Consider the following 20,631-nt stretch of genomic DNA (forward strand, 5'->3'; position numbering starts at 1 on the left):
GTGTTGGCCCTGCGATGAGGTTGCGACTTGTCCAGGGTGTACACCGCCTTCCGCCCGATTGTAGCTGAGATTGGCGCCAGCGCCCCCCGCGACCCCAAAAGGGAATAAGCGTTAGAAAATGGATGGATGGATGTTTTCCAGTTGTTGTTGAAATTATGTGCTTTTTGAGGTTAAGGCTACAAGGAACACTTAAAACATAAATAATACATTCATCCATTTTTTACCGCTTGTCCCTCTCGTAAAAACACACATTGACTCAATGTAATTGAAAAAAAACAAGGCTCAAAACATTAAAATTGCAAAAAAACATATCAAATGTGAAAAAGTAAAGAAATACAATTAACCAAACTCAATATCTGTTGCACCCATTCGAGCTTTCGGGGTTGGCTGACGTCGTCTCACAAGATTTAGTTTCTCTTTAAGTATCCTTCTTGAAAATGGCCTTGCAAATATGTGTTGTCTTGTCTAATCATAAAAGATGCAGACAAGGCGTGTTGGCTGAGTTCTTAAAGTTTACTCCACAAGGTGATTGCATTGATTGATTGCTGATTGGGGCTCATCAAAAACATCCCGCTGCCAGCATGGCTAAACGCGGCTACTGCACTAAAGCTCGCATTAAGGATTCTGAAGGCTTCGGGCAGATTTGGTACAACATGGCAACTAGCTGAATTCTGATTGGAAAACAACTCTATAACCTAAAAAAAAAGCGCTGGAAGGAGCATAATATGACATGAAGAGAATATGAATACTTTTCGATATTTAGGGAAAGTAAATAAAAAAATACTTTGAATTATGATCATGATTTCTGGTTATGTTAGGCCAGCAGAGAAAGCCTTGCATTATAGTTCATGTAAGAACAAACACACTACACACTACTTTTCCTCTTTTTGTTAATAGAGCCCTTTGTCCACGAGATTTCCAACCAGGATGAAGTGGACGCCCTCAACCACCTGACCAACTCGTCCCGCAACAATAGCTTTGGTCTGAGCCAAAATCTCAATCTGACTGTAACACCACCATCAAATCCTACCCCTCAAGCACAGAGGCCTCCATATCTGCCGGTCCACTCTGTGCTGAACAAACCCGATCCCTCAGAGGTGGACGATGAAGCTCCTGTGACCCCCGACTCGAAATTAGTACCGAGCCATGGTGACCACTCCCTGCATCATGACCTGCTCAACGGCAATGTGACCTGCGATCCAGTTAAGCGGGCCTGCAACCAGGAGTGCTCCAGTGAGGTCAGCAGTACAATTAACAAGTGAGTACAAGACTGTAGATAGAAACACAACACATTTTTACAAATAACTGCACCAGCCATCAAACCACAGTAATCTTCCACTTTGAGACTCCTCTAGCTCAGTGGTTCTCAAATGGGGGTACGCGTACCCCTGGGGGTACTTGAAAGTATGCCAAGGGGTACGTTAGATTTTTTTTTAAATATTCCAAAAATAGCAACAATTCAAAAATCCTTTATAAATATATTTATTGAATAATACGTCAACAAAATATGAATGTAAGTTCATAAACTGTGAAAAGAAATGCAACAATGCAATATTTAGTGTTGACAACTACATTTTTTGTGGACATGTTCCATAAATATTGATGTTAAAGATTTCTTTTTTTGTGAAGAAATGTTTAGAATTAAGTTCATGAATCCAGACGGATCTCTATTACAATCCCCAAAGAGGGCACTTAAAGTTGATAATTACTTCTCTGTGTAGAAATCTTTGTTAATTATTGAATCACTTGTTTATTTTTCAACAAGTTCTTATTTACTTTTATATCTTTTTTTTTTCAAATAGTTCAAGAAAGACCACTACAAATGAGAAATATTTTGCACTGTTATACATTTTTTTAAATCCGAAACTGATGACATAGTGCTGTATTTTACTTCTTTATCTCTTTTTTTCAACCAAAAATGCTTTGCTTTGATTAGGGGGTACTTGAATCAAAAACAATGTTCACAGGGCGTACATCACTGAAAAAAGGTTGAGAACCACTGCTCTAGCTGAATGGTGATTCACACTTTGAAGCTGAACAAACATTGCTTTGTCTGGGAAGGAGAAGGAAACCACATAGAGAATGCACGCTATTGTGCACAGTGAACCAACTGTTGTATCAGATGCTTGTTTATTACTTTGTTTCAAGGCATTTTAAAAATTGTTTTAAATATAGCAATAATGGAGACCTATTTTATCTACACGCCTGCAAACAACAACAATAAACATTGTAATAACTCTGACAGTGGCAATTAATAACTGAGCAACATCTTTGCGAAAATAGAATTCCTGGTTATGCAAGTTTACCTCATAAAGTGTCCAGTGGGTGTTTGGCAGTGCTAATAATTCGGACTAGAATAGTGTAATAACTCTGACAGTGGCAATTAATAACTGAGCAACATCTTTGCGAAAATAGAATTCCTGGTTATGCAAGTGTACCTCATAAAGTGTCCAGTGGGTGTTTGGCAGTGTTAATAATTCGGACTAGAATAGTGTTGGAAACATCTAGAACTGCAGTTAATATTAGTGTAAGACAATGTTATATAATCATTTGTGATGTCCTGCAGCAAGATTGCCTCCTCCAAATATTTGATCCAAAAAATTTACATAAATTATGAACGCGTGATGACGCGAATTGCACAATATACAGAACGTAATAGTTGATGTCATGTACAGGTAACATTATTGTTTTGGCGGACAGCAACCTCTTGTGGTGTATCTGCGTAGTACACTTGCTGTAGAAACGCCAATGACTTCCTTTTCCATTATCATTCTAGAACAGAGTTATAACGCTTCTAATTCATTAAGTTCCTTCTGATGTTTTGTCAGTGTTCTTTGGACTTCTGGATTATATATTTTATTGTGATTAATCAAAAAATATATTGCATTAATTATGTAAACCTGTTTAGATCATGCAATGTATTTTGACCGTCCAAACTCTTTTAGCTTAACTGCTGTATGGTCAGGGATCAGGTCAATGTATATGTCATCTTAAATAAAAACAATTTTTGAGGAGACTCCGACTGGTGTGCTCGCTGGCAAAATTCAGCCAGAAGGAACTTTTAGATAAAACAGTTAACAAGTTTCGTGCAAGTGAATGACATCCATTCAAGTAAAACATCAGAAAACGCTTCTGGATGACATTCTGACAATAGAATTGCATTTGTGTACAAATATTGGTATTTTATTAAGTACATTTTAATTTAACCCAATTTCATTTCACACACACTTGTATTATGATCCTAAAATAGTACATTTTAAGTTGATAATTATTTTATGGCACAAATCTGTGAGTTTTGAATATTTTTTGTTGTGTAATGTATTTTATAATTATATTTTTTGTTAATAGTTTTTTTAAAATGTATTTCCAAATGCTTCAAACAAGACCATTACAGAGAAGCACAGTTTTTCTGTTTTACCGTATTTTCCGGAGTATAAGTTGCTCCGGAGTATAAGTCGCACCTGCCAAAAATGCATAATAAAGGAGGAAAAAACATATATAAGTCGCACTGGAGTATAAGTCACATTTTCTGAGGAAATTTATTTAATAAAACCCAACACCAAGAATCGACATTTGAAAGGCAATTCAAAATAATTAAAGAATAGTGAACAACAGGCTCAATAAGTGTCCATTATATGACGCATAAATAACCAACTGAGAAGGTGCCTGGTATGTTTACGTAACATATTATGGTAAGAGTCATTCAAATAACTATAACATATAGAACATGCTATACGTTTACCAAACAATCTGTCACTCCTAATCGCTAAATCCCATGAAATCTTATACGTCTAGTCTCTTACGTGAATGAGCTAAATAATATTATTTGATATTTTACGGTAATGTGTTAATAATTTCACACATATGGCGCTCCTGAGTATTAGTTGCACGCCCGGCCAAACTATGAACAAAAACTGCGACTCATAGTCCGAAAAATACGGTACATTTTTTTTTCCGACTAAAAATGTTTTTTTCTGGAACATCGATATAGCATAATGAAAGAACCCTCAAATCATGATCTTTATCTTTATTTTCAGAAAGTTAAGTCAAATAAAGCTGGATCAGCAAAAGGACCTGAGCGGACAGGTGAGCTGTGTGTTCATTAGCACCATACACGTTTAGTTGTCGTGTTCGTTTTCCATTGTCGATCGTGTTTGCCTTCGTGAAGGATGAACATGGCGGCCACGCTACGGACGAAGAGAAGCTGGCCAGCAGCACAGCTGTCAAACCGGACAAAGAGCAAAGCAGTAAGGAAATGGATAAGTGGATTATCACTAATTTGTTGTGTAGTAGTATGTGTTTCTGTCCACACATACTGGTAAATAGCTCAGTATTTATTCCCAGAAGGACACTATTGAACCAGGAACAGGTATAAGTTAACGTTTAGCAAACAATTGTCGATCACTGAGGGACAGCAAGAAGGTCACCAGTGCCTTAATGTTACACATACATCCAAAATAAATGATTAACTGCATTGACACAGTGAGTAATGCCTACTGTGACTGTACATTGCGGTCAGTCCCTGCTTATCTGCATGAGAAGATAAACAACAAGACATGCCTTGTTATGTAAACACATCCTATCTCAGAACACAACACATGTCCAGTAGGTGGATTCTTGGAAGGGAATCATTGATTGCTTCCAACATTGTGTATCTGCAGCATACTCTCATGACTATTTGCTATGAAGTTGTGCAAAAGATAAGATCTGGACAATGTGTTGCACAAATAAACGGTGCTGCTGCAACACAACTAACCAAAATAGCAATATTGACAATTAATTACACAATATATCTTGTACACACAATTCATTTTAGAAATACAGTCAACAGCTTACTGCAATATTATTGATGGGTTTGATTTACACACACAGTATTAGAACGCCTGATTTCTATTCCCTATAACGTAAATTGATTCATTTTAGTCTGCCATGTGACCTCCAAACCAGATGATCCCGACAGCTGCACACTGGTAAGAAATATTCTTTATTCACTTGATTTCAAAATTGGGCCTGTATTCTTACTGTTGCATCACAGGTATTCATTTGATGTCACCCTGTACCCACATTTTCACCTGGTCATCAAGTTGCGACCTACATTTACTGTCGTCAAACCAAACATATTTTTTTAAATAGCCTTTAATTACAACATTACATTGGAACCTCAATTTGCGAACTTTTCGGTTTACCAAATTTTAGATTGCGCCAAATATGCCTCTATGTATGAACCATGTCTCTATAAGACTACCTACCCGTTAGAGATGCGCGGTTTGCGGTCTCATCCGCGGAATCCGCGGATAAACTGCGGGTCGGGTGGGTGACATGACGAAAAAATGGATTTTAAATAGATTTGGGCGGGTGGCGGTTGAACCATTCAGAAATATTTAATATACATAGTTCAGGGATCGGCAACCTTTACCACTCAAACAGCCATTTTGACCCGTTTCACAAAGTAAAGAAGACAATAGGAGCTGCAAACATTTTCGGGACTATCTGCTGGCGATCACCCAGATAACAAGAATAAGGGCGTGCAATGACGCCATTGCCTTTGACGCCTTCTACAACATGTACAAACTGCTTGCCAGTCCAGCAACATGTTGTATCTGGCTTCTGCAGATACACGCACACGACTGCAAGGCATACTGGGTGATATAGAGTACACTGATGGTTGTGATATAAACAACTTTACACTCTTACTAATATGCACCACACTGTGAAGCCACACCAAACAAGAATGACAAACACATTTCGGGAAAACATCCTCCCCGTAACACAACATAAACGCAACACAACAAATACCCAGAATCCTGCGTCGGTTAGGTGGGAAGGATTGGGGGCGCAGGGGTGTAAAATATATTCAGGAATAGGCATGGATGTAAAGGATTCTGGGTATTTGTTGCGTTTATGTTGTGTTACTGTGAGGATGTTCTCCCGAAATGTGTTTGTCATTCTTGTTTGGTGTGGCTTCACAGTGTGGTGCATAATAGTAAGTGTTAAAGTTGTTTGTATCACAACCATCAGTGTACTCTATCACCCAGTATGCCTTGCAGTCGTGTGGTGTGTATCTGCAGAAGCCACATACAACATATTGCTGGACTGGCAAGCAGATTGTACATGTTTTAGAATGCGTTAAAGGCAATGGCTTCATGGCACGCCCTTATTGTCGTTATCTGGATGAGCACCAGCAAATATTCGCGAGAATGGTTGCGGCTCCCATTGTGTTCTTTGCTCTATGAAACGGGTCAAAATTGTTCTTTGAGTGGTATAGGTTGCGGACCCATGCTATATAACAACGGGCGGGTGGCGGGCGGGCGGTTGCGGTTTTGATAAAATGTTGGTTCAGGTGGACGATGACTTTAGTGATGCGGTTGCGGATGATATAATTGCCTATGTGCGCATCTCTACTACCTGTGTTCAGCGGAGTCTCTTCCAAGAGCACACACAAACACGTCCCTGCCCCCCTTCACACTCTGCTCACGAGAGGCCCTTGCCGACGTTAATATACTACACTGTAAGTGAATTTTACTTTTTAAAATGTTTATTATTATAGCAATATGGTTGTCAATGTTAAGAATTTTGTGATTTCTGATTGTAAAGGGGCACCAAAGGGACTATTGCGTGTGTGTGCGCATGTTGTCAGAGCAGCACATACATCAGTTTCAGCTTGTCGTTGTTGTTTTAGCTTGTTAATAAAGGCAGTTGATTTATCAACTCCTTGTGTTCAAAGTGTACAAGCATTAACTAAAAATAATTGTCAAGACTGGAACTATTATTCATATTTACATTGTTTCTTAAGGAGAAATGTGCTTCAATGTACAAACTTTTCAATTTACAAACTCTGTTCAAGAACCAATTAAGTTCGTAAATTTAGGTTCCACTCTATATTTAACTTATGTACCGTTAAAACTTGTGATGAGACGTAAAAAGAGGGTTCTAGTTATGAACCGATTGGATCTTATGGAGGGCTTATGTCATTTTCAAACATAAATAATTCTCCGAAATACATTGCAGAGCACATTAAGGAAGTTAGGACAATGTACATGATAATATGCATACATACAGTATAACATTGAGTTAAAATTGCACTAAATAAGACCATACATTTATATAGTATTCTACATATATCTCCGCATTAAGTAGAATAAAGAAGAAGAGAATTATTAAAAAATGTCATTTTAAAAGGAAAAAATATTTTTGACAAGCTGTATGTGACCCAACCTGAAGGGTCTGTGATCCACCAGAGAATATTTACTCTTGTATAATATACTGCTATTACTGCATTTCTAACATGGTATGCTGTTCAGTAGAATCAATTTAATCGATTGTTGTTGCAGCCTAATTTACAAAAAAACTGACTTGCATATAGTATGTTTACCTTTTGACTATACTGTGTAATTTAGTTTATACAAGAACATGGTTAATCCTCATGAGAACATACTGCATGCATGCACGTCCTACATTACCTTATTACAAGAGCGAAATTTATTAGAATGTGGCCTACAGTATTTTCTGAACATTAAATTATAGAGCTCTAATCAAATCACAGACTTAATTTTATTGGTAATTATATTATTGTTATAATATAGAATATACCTGTAATATACAATTATGTGATTACATAACATTATAGATTTTAAATTGTATTATATATATTTGTTGATTGGCTGAGTGAAGTCACATGGTTTTACTGCTTTACAGTGAAATGTGAGGCATTGAAATGACCAAGTAAGCGTTTTTGCCCCTGAAATGTTAACCCTATTACCCTCCAGCAACTATAAATATACATGTAATTTTTAATTGTATCCAATTTTACTTTTTAATTGACAAACACTGTAAATTTTTGAGTGGTATTATTAGCAAATTCCACACACCATTGTCAACTCTGCAGCACAATACCTGCATGTCTGATATGATGGCCATCACATTCCTAAAGTGACACACGGATTAAGATTATCATTTAGAAGATTACAATGGGCCTCTTATAATCCAAAGAAGGGCAGAGGTGGTGCTATGTGGGTGTTTGGTAGGACAAGATTTAAAGTAAAATACAAGTTTAAGACAGTGTATATGTAGATAATTAAAGGGGAGCTGTTGAAAATAATATTTATTTTCTCAAGAAATATAAGTCTGCTCTCTCACTAATCCAAAAATGCAATTTGAAGCATCTGTTTTCCTCATCCTGCAGCACAATGAAGACCAGAGTGAATGGAAAAACAAGTCCGAAGGAAGTGCTATGCCGAAAACAGGAAGTCAGATCCTGGACTCTATCTGCATCAGTGAGGAGGAGAAACAGGCCGTTCTCCATCTCATTAAAGAAGAGGTGCATATTTTTATAAATGGATAATTTAGCGGGCTTCACGGTGGCAGAGGGGTTAGTGCGTCTGCCTCACAATACGAAGGTCCTGCAGTCCTGGGTTCAAATCCAGGCTCGGGATCTTTCTGTGTGGAGTTTGCATGTTCTCCCCGTGAATGCGTGGGTTCCCTCCGGGTACTCCGGCTTCCTCCCACCTCCAAAGACATGCACCTGGGGATAAGTTGATTGGCAACACTAAATTGGCCCTAGTGTGTGTATGTGAGTGTGAATGTTGTCTGTCTATCTGTGTTGGCCCTGCGATGAGGTGGCGACTTGTCCAGGGTGTACCCCGCCTTCCGCCCGATTGTAGCTGAGATAGGCGCCAGCGCCCCCCGCGACCCCGAAAGGGAATAAGCGGTAGAAAATGGATGGATGGATGGATAATTTAGCATATTTATCTTTTTGTCAACATTCTAGTTTATCACATTTTTTTTAGATCATCACCAAAGAGGTGGAAGTGGGCGAATGGAAGGGGAAGTATGAGGACCGCAGCCTGGAAGTCAATGAGATGAGGTGAAGAAATGTGGAAAACGGGGTCGATATTGATGGATGGATAATCAATGTGTTTTTAAATTGTTTTACAGAAAGATTGTTGCTGAGTATGAGAAGACAATCGCTCAGATGATCGGTGAGTAAAACTTATTTTTATAAGCCCAAACTAGAACAAAAAAGTGAGCATACCTTTGACATTTCGGTGGTCACTCATTGATTGAGAATCATCCATCCATCCATTTTCTACCGCTTATCCTTTTTGAGGTCGCGTGTGTGTGCGCGTGCGTGTGTGTATATCCATCCATTTTCTACCGCTTAAAGAGTGTGTATATAAATGTGTGTGTTTGTGTGTGTGTATATATATATATATATAAAACGTGTGTTATATATCTGTATGTATGTATGTGTGTATGTATATGTATGTATGTGTGTATGTATATGTATGTATGTGTGTATATATATATGTATTTATGTGTATATATCCCTGTGTGTGTGTATATGTATATATATAGATATATATATATATACATTTATATTTTATGTTATAATACATTTTTAAACTTACAATGCGATTTAAAATGAATAAAAATCACGATTTGTAAGCGAATCAATTTTTTTTAAATATTTCTAATAAGAAATCTATGCTCCCATACAAGCTGTACCACCACTATACTAATAGTACTGTTTATCTAAATTTCCTTTTCATAGTTTATTTAGCATTGTCTCTTTGAGGAAATAAACTATACTAGAAATGCTGTACTAACTTTTATGAAATACCATGTACACTACAGCAGTGATTCTCAAACTGTAACACGTGTACCACGAGTGGTATGCGGGCTCTATCTAGTGGTATGCCTAAGAATCGCTTATTCAAGTAATGTCTTACTTTTCTATATTCAAACATAGGGTTACAGTTCAAACTGTGTAATGTTACAGTGGCAAAAAGTATTGAATATACTTGTTAAATAAATGATTTTCCATGTTTTTAATAAATACTTAGGCCTACTATGCCATAGTATTTTAATGTTGGTCATATGGTGGTACCTAGAGTTTTTCCGAGGTGTACATGGTGAAAAAAGTTTGAGAACTACTGCACTACAGTATAAATTATAGTTGTTTTTTATTTTGCACTCCTGCAATATTCAGTGTCAAAACAAAGGAATAAACAAGATCAGACCTTTAGTGGTATTTCACTCTTCCACACCTTCTCTCAGAGGACGAGCAGAGGAACAGCCTGGGCTTCCAGAAGTCTTTGCATGCTGTGACCATGGAGAAGGAAGCCGCCCTGGCAGACCTGAACTCGGTGGAACGGTCGCTGTCTGACATCTTTCGGCGCTATGAAAACATGAAGAGCACCCTGGAAGGCTTTAAGAAAGTAAATTAAATTGTGTCCATCCAGTAATGACTTGTACATCATGGCACACAACAACACAGTGCATGATTTTTAAATGTTTGCCTTATGAATTCTATCCAGCAATTTAGCAAGATTAGTACAAAAAAAAATACAATCATGTTTGTTGGAATCAGATGCTCTCCAAAAAAGCAAAGAGAGAGTTGGTAGGAACACGGTTAAGATTCTAAACATGCAGTTTGATATCCTCTGCAGAATGAAGAGGTGCTGAAGAAATGTGCTCAGGAGTGTCTGGTCAGAGTCAAGCAGGAGGAGCAGCGATACCAGACTCTCAAAGTCCATGCTGAGGAGAAACTAGACAAGTAAGACCTGCCTGAAATAAGAATCTGCTGTCAACAATTTTGAGCAGCTCCTATACAATACATATAGTAGTTCCTCATCTTACTAGCTTAATTGGTTTTGTTACGGCACGCTTTACTTAAACACTTGTATCTCAAATCAACGTCTCCCATTTAAATCATTTGAACAGCACACTTTTTTTAACATGTAGCATGCCTTTTAAAAAAAGAAAAACTTTTAAATAAGACATATTGTATGAAAGTGTACAATAATAGAATGTACAACCAACAACAGCAGCGGTTTATGAAGTAATGTAACACAGTGGAACCTCAATTTAAGAACCCCTCTAACTGCGAACTTTTCAATCGCGCCAACTATGCCTCTGTGTGCGAACCATGTTTCTCTGTACGAACGCTTCATTCATTTTGTGCTTGCTCGTATTGAAGAGATTGAGAAAGCCGGGTTCGTGCAGCAGTAGGTTTTTAATTGTGATGAAAACTGACTTTTTTGGAAATAGATGTCCCAGCTGACATTTTTCATAGCGGTGGAGAATATTACCCCTTGCAAGGGCCCTGCCCCCTCCCTTTTCTCCTTCTGTCTGCTTGTTTCTCACCTCATGAGAGCATCTAACGAGAAGACCTTTGCCGATATTAATGTACTGTAAGTGGATTTTACTTACAATTGTAATTGTAGCAATATGGTTGTTAATGTTAAGGACTTTCAGGATTTCTGATAGTTTGTGAGGGCACCAAAGACACTTCGATGTGTGTGTGTGTGTGTCTGTGTGTGTGTGTGTGTGTGTGTGAACGTGTTACAGCAGCGCTGACAGGACAGTTTAGCTTGTTGTTGTTTTAGCTCGTTAATAAAGCGACAGTTAATTCATCACCCCCTTGTTATGTTTGTTTAAAGTACAGCACTTTATAGCAATTAATATTCTGTTCAAAATGTACAAACCTTAAAAAAAAAAAATATTCCCCAAAGTCACACACGCCCTCCCTGGCATCGCACTGCGCCCCACCATTTGAGAATGACTGAGCTACTGTGTAAGCCAATGCTAGCGAGTAAGACCAGATGTTCTGGTTGGATCTTACAGGGTTCGCTGTGACATTTGCTAAGCCAACTAATGGAGGGGATGCTTGTAACTCACATTTTGGATTGCAATTTAAGACATAGCAATTAGCTTGAGAGACAGCTCTTATGTAAAAACATTCTTAAAGGGGAACATTATCCCAATTTCAGAAGGGTTAAAACCAATAAAAATCAGTTCCCAGTGGCTTATTTTATTTGTCGAAGTTTTTTTCAAAATTTTACCCATCATGGAATATCCCGAAAAAAGGCTTTAAAGTGCCTGATTTTCGCTATCTGTGAAGCCACCGTCCATTTTCCTGTGACGTCATCCAGTGATGCTAATACAAACAACATGGCTGATAGCACAGCAAGTTATAGCAACATTAGCTCGTATTCAGACTCTGATTTCAGCGGCTCAAGTGATTCAACAGATTACGCATGTATTGAAACGGATGGTTGGAGTATGGAGGCAGATAGCGAAAACGAAATTGAAGAAGAAACTGAAGCTATTGAGCAAATAGCTATTGACTCTATTCGGCCATGTCTGCCTTAGCATCGCCGGTAAAATGTGCAGACCAAACGATCAGGACTTTCGCATCTTGTGACACTGGATCAACTTAAATCCGTCGATTGGTAAGTGTTTTGTTTGGCATTAAATGTGGGTGGAGGGAAACGCTGGATGCAAATATAGCTGCAAATGTACATACAGTTACCCTAAATAGCATGTTAGCATCGATTACCTGGCAGTCATGCCGCGACCAAATATGTCTGATTAGCACATAAGTCAATAACATCAACAAAACTCACCTTTATGATTTCGTTGACTTTATCGTTGGAAATGCATCTACAGGATATCCATACAGCTCTGTGCCATGTCTGCCTTAGCATTGCCAGTAAAATGTGCAGACCAAACGATCGGGACTTTCGCATCTTGTGACACTGGAGCAACTTAAATCTGTCGATTGGTAAGTGTTTGTTTGGCATGTGGATGGAGGGAAAGGCTGGATGCAAATATGGCTACAAATGTACATACAGCTAGCCTAAATAGCATGTTAGCATTGATTAGCATGCCGTGCTAATCGATGCACACTCTACGTAAATCAACTTGAATCCGTCCCTCATCGTGTTGTTACACCCTCCGACAACACACCGACGAGGCATGATGTATCCAAGGTACGGAAAACAGTCGAAAAAACGGAAAATAACAGAGCTGATTTGACTCGATGTTTATAATGTGTTTGAGAAAATGGCGAATTGACTACCTAGGTGACGTTACGCTCCGAGAACAAATAATAGAAAGGCATTTAATTTGCCAAAATTCACCCATTTAGAGTTCGGAAATTGGTTAAAAAAATATATGGTCTTTTTTCTGCAACATCAAGGTATATATTGACGCTTACATAGGTCTGGTGATAATGTTCCCCTTTAAATTAAAATAAAACTGCAACATAATAATCTCAATCAGGGCAAACGAGGAGATCGCTCAGGTGCGCACAAAGGCGAGCTCAGAAAGCGTGGCGCTGACTGCCAGCCTGAGGAAAGAGCAAATGAAGAACGAATCGCTGGAACAAGCCCTGCTGCAGAAGGCAAGCAACACACCATCCTAGAGTGACAAGTCATCTCTTTATTTGACTTCATCTTGTGTTTATCCCACAGAATCAAGAGATGGAGGAGCTCACTAAGATTTGTGACGAGCTCATCGCCAAAATGGGAAAAGTAGACTGAAAGAATCTTCTTGGGGCTCAACCATGACTTCCTGTGCATGCCTTCAACCGACAAGACGCTAAAACCCCCACCCACAGGTGTCTGCTCCTACTCCCTCTCTCTGAGATCGTGCTAATAGGGACTTTTTTTCTCACCACTTTGTGGACCCCTTGGTTTTTTGGTCGTCTTGTCCCTGGACAACAATGACCTGCTTGTGGCTTAGATGAAATCTCCAACAGCTTTACGGCTAAATTGTCATGCAGCTCCTTCAGCAGGATGACATCCTTTTTGACGCATATTCAGAAGATGCTCAGAGAGGCTTTGACAAGGGTTGTTTTACATTCAAGCAACAACCTGAATAGCGTATCCTTCTGAGCCACGCTTGAGAAGTTTGTATAGCAGAAAAGGCAGGCAAAGTCTAGTCCAAGATTATTCAACTGGTATGAAAGATATTTGCAGCAGAGTCCTAAAACCACTAAGACGCTGTCATATAAATCAGGGACGACAAATAATTTATCGTGTGCACACCAGTCACAGAAGCCCTCAGAGGGCCTCGTCATGATATTATTGTTACACAATTGCACCTTCATTTGATTATCATAGTTTACCAACAAATGATGCCTTGAAATTAGAAGTCATAGTGATATTTTAGTTGGGTTTGTGTAGAATGTAATTTGTAAAAAAAGCTTGGAATAGCTTGTTGTATCAAATAATATTAGGTGAAGAACTGTTTTTTTTCCCAGTCAAAATTGAAATACATTCATCAAGACAGATTAAATGCCTCATTGACCCACGTTATATTCAGGCTTTTCATGGGCCATTTTGACACCTGTGATAAAGATGATCGTTGACTAGATTTTTTGCAGTCGGTGCCTAAAGACAGCAAAGCGCTACTGTTTCATTGAGGTTATTTCACAAATTTTGCAAATCTGACAACCATCCAATGTCCACTACAGAGAACGCTGATTCTCAGGGCTATACAAAGTCTGCCCCCACAGTCTTTAGTTTTCTGAAAACCACTTAGTTGAATAGCCTGGTCTAGTCAAAGCTGTACGAGAATAAGGCTAAAAAGCTAGATCAGGAGAAACGATATATCTCAATGTAACAGTGTTTTAAAATCCTTCACAACTTAGTGTTGTAAATGCACACAACTTTTATCAGACAATCAATGACCACTCTGGCACTTGGTGGGGTTTGTATGTTGCACTGCACAAGGACATAGTAGAGTGCTGTCAACTACCAAGGCCAAACTCCTATTTTGATCAAATTGTACATCTTTATATACATCCAAGTGCAGATCTCCACCTCAGCTGAACTGATGCTAAAACTGGAAGAGAAAACATTTGTGGAGTGCGGAATGTAAAACTTCAATCACACTTTTCTAGGTGATATGAATATTCGGCTCACTTTTCCCACATTTCTATATACAGTTAGCTTAAGTGAGAAATCTTGAGTTTCAATGGTAATTATGAATGTAGAAGTTCAATCTAAATGTGAAATCTTCCACAGTACGGCAGTTAAAGATGTGGGTGTGTCTTTGCGTACTGGAAATGTATTTTAATATTTTCTAGAGATTTAACATTTAAATCTAGATTGAAAATGTAGATTTTACATTTAGATTTTACTGTACATTGACATACAGGTTTAACATTTAGATTCACCATTTGATTTATACCTCATTGGTTAAAAAAATAATGTGAGGAAACTGAGCTAAATATTCAAAACATATCAGCTACATAAGTGTGATCGGATTTTTACATTCAGCACCCCTAATTCCTGCAGTCAGCGTGATCTGGAACAAGAACGAGACAGGAAATGATGACACAGAACAAACACAATGGACAACAATCCTTGAATGCCGAACATTTAACTCCTGGTGCATATTAAACATATGCTGTGATTTGTTTCAGGCAAGCTTAACACTTGGTTACATTTGCACAATTCAACACGTCCAAAAAGGGGTAGGAGGAACCAAGCGAGGCTTATATTTAATCCATCCTACCCCTTCTCTACATCTATTACTGATCATTTTTTTTGCACCATAAATTTAACATGTTTGTTCACTGCCTGTAAGAAAAAAAGGAATGTACTGGAAAAATGCAAAAAGCAAAAATAGGAGTTTAAAGTGACACTATTTACTGTATCATTTACTATATCCTTTTAAAAAAATATTTTTTCAACAAGTGAAACAAGTTATGAAGTTTCATGGTGAATGAAATACTGTAAGATTTAATGGCTGCGTCATTTCGCATAATGGCTTATCTGCATTTTATCTGCATACTTTATGGTGTTTCCATAAAGTATGTATTATGAAGATCCCTGTGAAAAAATATAGATTACTTTGTTTTCACTCTACATTGGTTAACTAATTGTTTGTAGGCCCTACTTCTGTTTTACTACCACACTCCCAAATCGTTAGATATTTTGCATGTACAGCTCATACATTCATAAATGATCAGAACACGATGTGCCATTCCAGAACCGCAGTTGCATTGCATTTGTATGTTATCTCAATTTTGTGTTAACACAGTGAAGGCGTACTGTGTATGTATACTTTTGACTGAAGAAATAATAAAGATATAATCTGGTCTACGATTTTTTTTTTGTCAGTCAGTAATCAAATCTTAATGTGCGGAAATGGTGTGATTTTTGTGTGTATCAATTCATGTAAAAAGTATGTATATGTACAGTATATACACATACGTGTGTGTATGCATATATATGTATATATATATATATATATATATGTGTGTGTATATATATGTGTATGTATATATATGTATGTGTGTGTGTATATATGTGTATGTATATATATGCATGTGTGTGTGTATATATGTGTATGTATATATATACATTATATATGTATATATATATGTATGTATATATGTATGTATATATGTATGTATATATATGTATATATGTATGTGTATATATGTGTATGTATGTATATGTATGTATGTATATGTATGTATGTATATATATATGTATGTATATATATATATGTATATGTATGTATATACACATATATATTTATATATACATACATATACATATATATATACATACATATACATATATATACATACATATATATACATACATATATGTATGTGTATATATATATATATATTTATATATAATATAATATATGTGTATATGTATATAAATAAATGGGTTGTACTTGTATAGCGCTTTTCTACCTTCAAGGTACTCAAAGCGCTTTGACACTACTTCCACATTTACCCATTCACACACACATTCACACACTGATGGAGGGAGCTGCTATGCAAGGCGTCAACCAGCACCCATCAGGAGCAAGGGTGAAGTGTCTTGCTCAGGACACAACGGACGTGACGAGGTTGGTACTAGGTGAGATTTGAGCCAGGGACCCTCCGGTTGCGCACGGCCACTCTCCCACTGCGCCACGCCGTCCCCCATATGTATATGTATATAATATATGTATATGTGTGTATATATATATATGTATATGTATATAATATATATGTGTATATGTATATTATATATATATATGTATATAATATATATATATATATATACACACATGTATATAATATATATATATATATATATATACACAGTGGGGCAAAAAAGTATTTAGTCAGCCACCGATTGTACAAGTTCTCCCACTTAAAATGATGACAGAGGTCTGTAATTTATCATAGGTACACTTCAACTGTGAGAGACAGAATGTGGGAAAAAAAAATCCAGGAATTCACATTGTAGGAATTTTAAAGAATGTATTTGTAAATTATGGTGGAAAATAAGTATTTGGTCAACCATTCAAAGCTCTCACTGATGGTCTTTACCAGCTTTGCACACACAGTAGCTGGTATTTTGGCCCATTCTTCTATGCAGATCTTCTCGAGAGCAGTGATGATTTGGGGCTGTCGCCAAGCAACGCAGACTTTCAACTCCCTCCACAGATTTTCTATGGGATTGAGGTCTGGAGACTGGCTAGGCCACTCCAGGACTTTCAAATACTTCTTACGGAGCCACTCTTTCGTTGCCCGGGCGGTGTGTTTGGGATCATTGTCATGCTGGAAGACCCAGCCACGTTTCATCTTCAAAGCTCTCAGTGATGGAAGGAGGTTTTGGCTCAAAATCTAACGATACATGGCCCCATTCGTTCTTTCCTTAACACGGATCAATCGTCCTGTCCCCTTAGCAGAAAAACAGCCCCAAAGCATGATGTTTCCACCCCCATGCTTCACAGTAGGTTTGGTGTTCTTGGGATGCAACTCAGTATTCTTCTTCAAACACGACGAGTTGAGTTTTTACCAAAAAATAATATTTTGGTTTCATCTGACCACATGCCATTCCCCCAATACTCTGCTGTATCATCCATGTGCTCTCTGGCAAACTTCAGACGGGCCTGGACATGCACTGGCTTAAGCAGGGGGACACGTCTGGCACTGCAGGATTTAAATCCCTGTCGGCATAGTGTTACTGATGGTCCCAGCTCTCTGCAGGTCATTCACTAGGTCCCCCCGTGTGGTTCTGGGATTTTCGTTGACCTTTCTCATGATCATTTTGACCCCACGGGATGAGATCTTGCGTGGAGCCCCAGGGCGAGGGAGATTATCAGTGGTCTTGTATGTCTTCCATTTTCTGATAATTGCTCCCACAGTTGATTTTTTCACACCAAGCTGCTGTCCTATTATAGATATACTCTTCCCAGTCTGGTGCAGGTCTACAATTATTTTCCTGGTGTCCTTCGACAGCTCTTTGGTCTTGGCCATAGTGGAGTTTGGAGTCTGACTGTTTGAGGCTGTGGACAGCTGTTTTTTATACAGATAACGAGTTCAAACAAGTGCCATTAATACAGGTAACAAGTGGAGAACAGAAGAGCTTCTTAAAGAAGAAGTTACAGTTCTGTGAGAGCCAGAGATCTTCCTTGTTTGAAGTGACCAAATACTTATTTTCCACCATAATTTACAAATAAATTATTTTAAATTCCTGGATTTTTTTTCTCACATTCTGTCTCTCACAGTTGAAGTGTACCTATGATGAAAATTACAGACCTCCTTCATCATTTTAAGTGGGAGAACTTGCACAATCAGTGGCTGACTAAATACTTTTTCCCCACTGTGTGTTGTGTGTATATATATATATATATATATATATATATATATACATATGGAAGAAAAAGTCTGTAAACCATTGTGGGATTACTTGGTTTTCTGCATAAATTGGTGATAAAATTTATTCTGGTCTTCAAAGTCAAAACAATACACAGTCTGCATAAACTAATACTGCATAAAAAAATAGAGGTTATTCATCTTTTTATTCAACACAACATGTAAACATTCTCACAGTGCAGGGTGGAAAAAGTATGTCATCCCTTGGATTTAATAACTGGTTGACCCTCCTTTGGCAGCAATAACCTCAACCAAACGTGTCCTGTAGTTGCAGAACGGTCAGGAGGAATTGTGGACCATTCCTCTTCACAAAACAGTGCAGCAATATTCTTGGGATGTCTGGTGTGAATGACTTTCTTAAGGTCATGCCGCAGTATCTCAATCGGGTTGAGGTCAAGACTCTGACTGGGCCCCTGCAGAAGGCATGTTTTCTTCTGTTGAAGCCATTTTGTTGTTGATTTACTTCTAGTCTTGGCGTCGTTGTCCTGTTGCATTACCCATCTTCTGTTGAGCATCAGTTGGTGGTTAGATGCTCTTAAACTTTCCTGCAAAATGTCTTTAAAAAATTGGGAATGAATTATTCAATTGATGAAAGCAATCCGTCCAGGCCCCAAGGCAACAAAGCAGTCCCAAATCATGATGCCTCCTCAACCATATTTCACAGTTGGGATGAGGTTTTGATGCTGTTGTGCTGTGCCTTTTTTCCTCCACACAAAGCGTTGTGTGTTCCTTCCAAACAACTCCATTTTGGTTTAATCTGTCCACAGAATATTTTGCCGGTAGTGCTGTGGAACATCCAGGTGCTCTTTTACAAACTTCAAACGTGCAGCGATGTTTGTTTGGATAGCAGTGGCTTTCTCCGTGGTGTCCTCCCGTGAACTCAATTCTTGTTCAATGTTTTACGTATCGTAGATTTGTCAACAATTACGTCAGCATGTGCCAGAGGTTTCTGTAAGTCTTTAGCTGAAACTCTAGGATTCTTCTCCACCTCACTGGGTATTCTGTGCTGTACTCTGTCATCTTTACATGTCGACCACGCCAAGGCAGAGTAGAAACTGAGCTGAACTTTCTCCATTTGTAGACAGTTTAACCATGGACATCAAGGCCCTTAGAGAGCTTTTTGTAACCCTTTCCAGCTTTAAAGTTAAAGTACCAATGATTGTCACACAAACTCTTGGTGTGGTGAAATTATTTTCTGCATTTGACCACTGCTCCCCTCACCTCCCAGGGGGTGATCAAGGGTGATGGGTCAAATGCAGAGAATAATTTGCAAGTTAACAATTCTTGATCGTAGATCTTCTGTGAGCACTTTTGTGCAAGGCAGGGTTCACATCAGGCAATGCTTCTTGAGTACAGCACACTTAATCACAGGTGTGTTTTTTATATTGAGCAGGGCAGCTTTAACCAACACATGATCTTGTCACATTGATTAGACTACATATTGTCTGAGTCCTGGCTCCAATCAGCATATTAAGACTTTAAAAAAAATGCATGAAACACATTTCACAATTTAAAGATTAAAATTAACTGAAAACTTTTCTAAAAAGGTAGGTTTTGATTCCTTTAAAAAAAAAAAAAAAAACATCCACCGTCTGTGGGGCCCTTAGGTGATCAGAAAGGGCATTCCACATATGGAGGGTGCAGTTGGCTTGCCTTGGTACTGGCTGAGTTGGTGGTTTGAGCAGGTCAGTAAGTGAAGTGTGAATTTTCTTTTTTTTTTTTTTTTAAAACAGTCCCTGTAATGCAGCATTCTGGAATAGTCACTCAGCGCTGTCTTCGTCCTTCTCCTGCGGCTTGTTAGTGGTAGATTTCCGTTCCGTGCTGTGGGTTTTTCTTTATTTGATGGCCAGTTTCATCGCCTTCGGCTTTGGGGCTGCGCTGTGTGCATTTTGCCGTTCCTTCTCTAGGGTGATTAAGGGTGAGTCCATAACACGCTAAATGGTTGTGTGAGTGCGTTTTGATTTACTGTGAGCAATATAATTGGTCCACCATAACCTGTCTGGCAATCTCATTGGTCTGACGTGACAAGTCAAAATGTATCGGAGGCATGTGAAGCTGGAACAATCCATAAATTAGCCGCAACATTGTACAAAGCACAAGGTTCAAAGTGCGGGGGGGAAAAAAGCAGCAATTTATAGTACGGTCAGGAAATTACACTAAATTAAATT

General features: G+C 38.2%; 1 protein-coding gene across 7 annotated transcripts in view; it reads left to right on the forward strand.

Moving 5' to 3' along the window:
• The window catches only part of LOC133556473 (transforming acidic coiled-coil-containing protein 1-like), an 87,569-nt gene extending 71,676 nt beyond the window's left edge, over nucleotides 1-15,893 (forward strand). For 6 of the 7 annotated variants that reach the window (XM_061906426.1, XM_061906431.1, XM_061906425.1 and 3 more), the window contains 11 exons: nucleotides 898-1,258; nucleotides 4,038-4,086; nucleotides 4,169-4,247; nucleotides 4,924-4,970; nucleotides 8,183-8,317; nucleotides 8,787-8,863; nucleotides 8,935-8,978; nucleotides 10,057-10,217; nucleotides 10,449-10,555; nucleotides 13,066-13,186; nucleotides 13,257-15,893. In XM_061906426.1, the coding sequence (XP_061762410.1) occupies nucleotides 898-1,258; nucleotides 4,038-4,086; nucleotides 4,169-4,247; nucleotides 4,924-4,970; nucleotides 8,183-8,317; nucleotides 8,787-8,863; nucleotides 8,935-8,978; nucleotides 10,057-10,217; nucleotides 10,449-10,555; nucleotides 13,066-13,186; nucleotides 13,257-13,325 (1,250 nt within the window). In that variant the 3' untranslated portion in view covers nucleotides 13,326-15,893. The remainder of the gene's footprint in view (nucleotides 1-897; nucleotides 1,259-4,037; nucleotides 4,087-4,168; nucleotides 4,248-4,923; nucleotides 4,971-8,182; nucleotides 8,318-8,786; nucleotides 8,864-8,934; nucleotides 8,979-10,056; nucleotides 10,218-10,448; nucleotides 10,556-13,065; nucleotides 13,187-13,256) is intronic. The other variant, XM_061906427.1, reaches the window with a different exon arrangement.
• The last annotated feature ends 4,738 nt before the right edge of the window (nucleotides 15,894-20,631 follow it).

The sequence above is a fragment of the Nerophis ophidion genome, linkage group LG07, assembly GCF_033978795.1.
Source record: "Nerophis ophidion isolate RoL-2023_Sa linkage group LG07, RoL_Noph_v1.0, whole genome shotgun sequence".
NCBI lineage: Eukaryota > Metazoa > Chordata > Actinopteri > Syngnathiformes > Syngnathidae > Nerophis > Nerophis ophidion.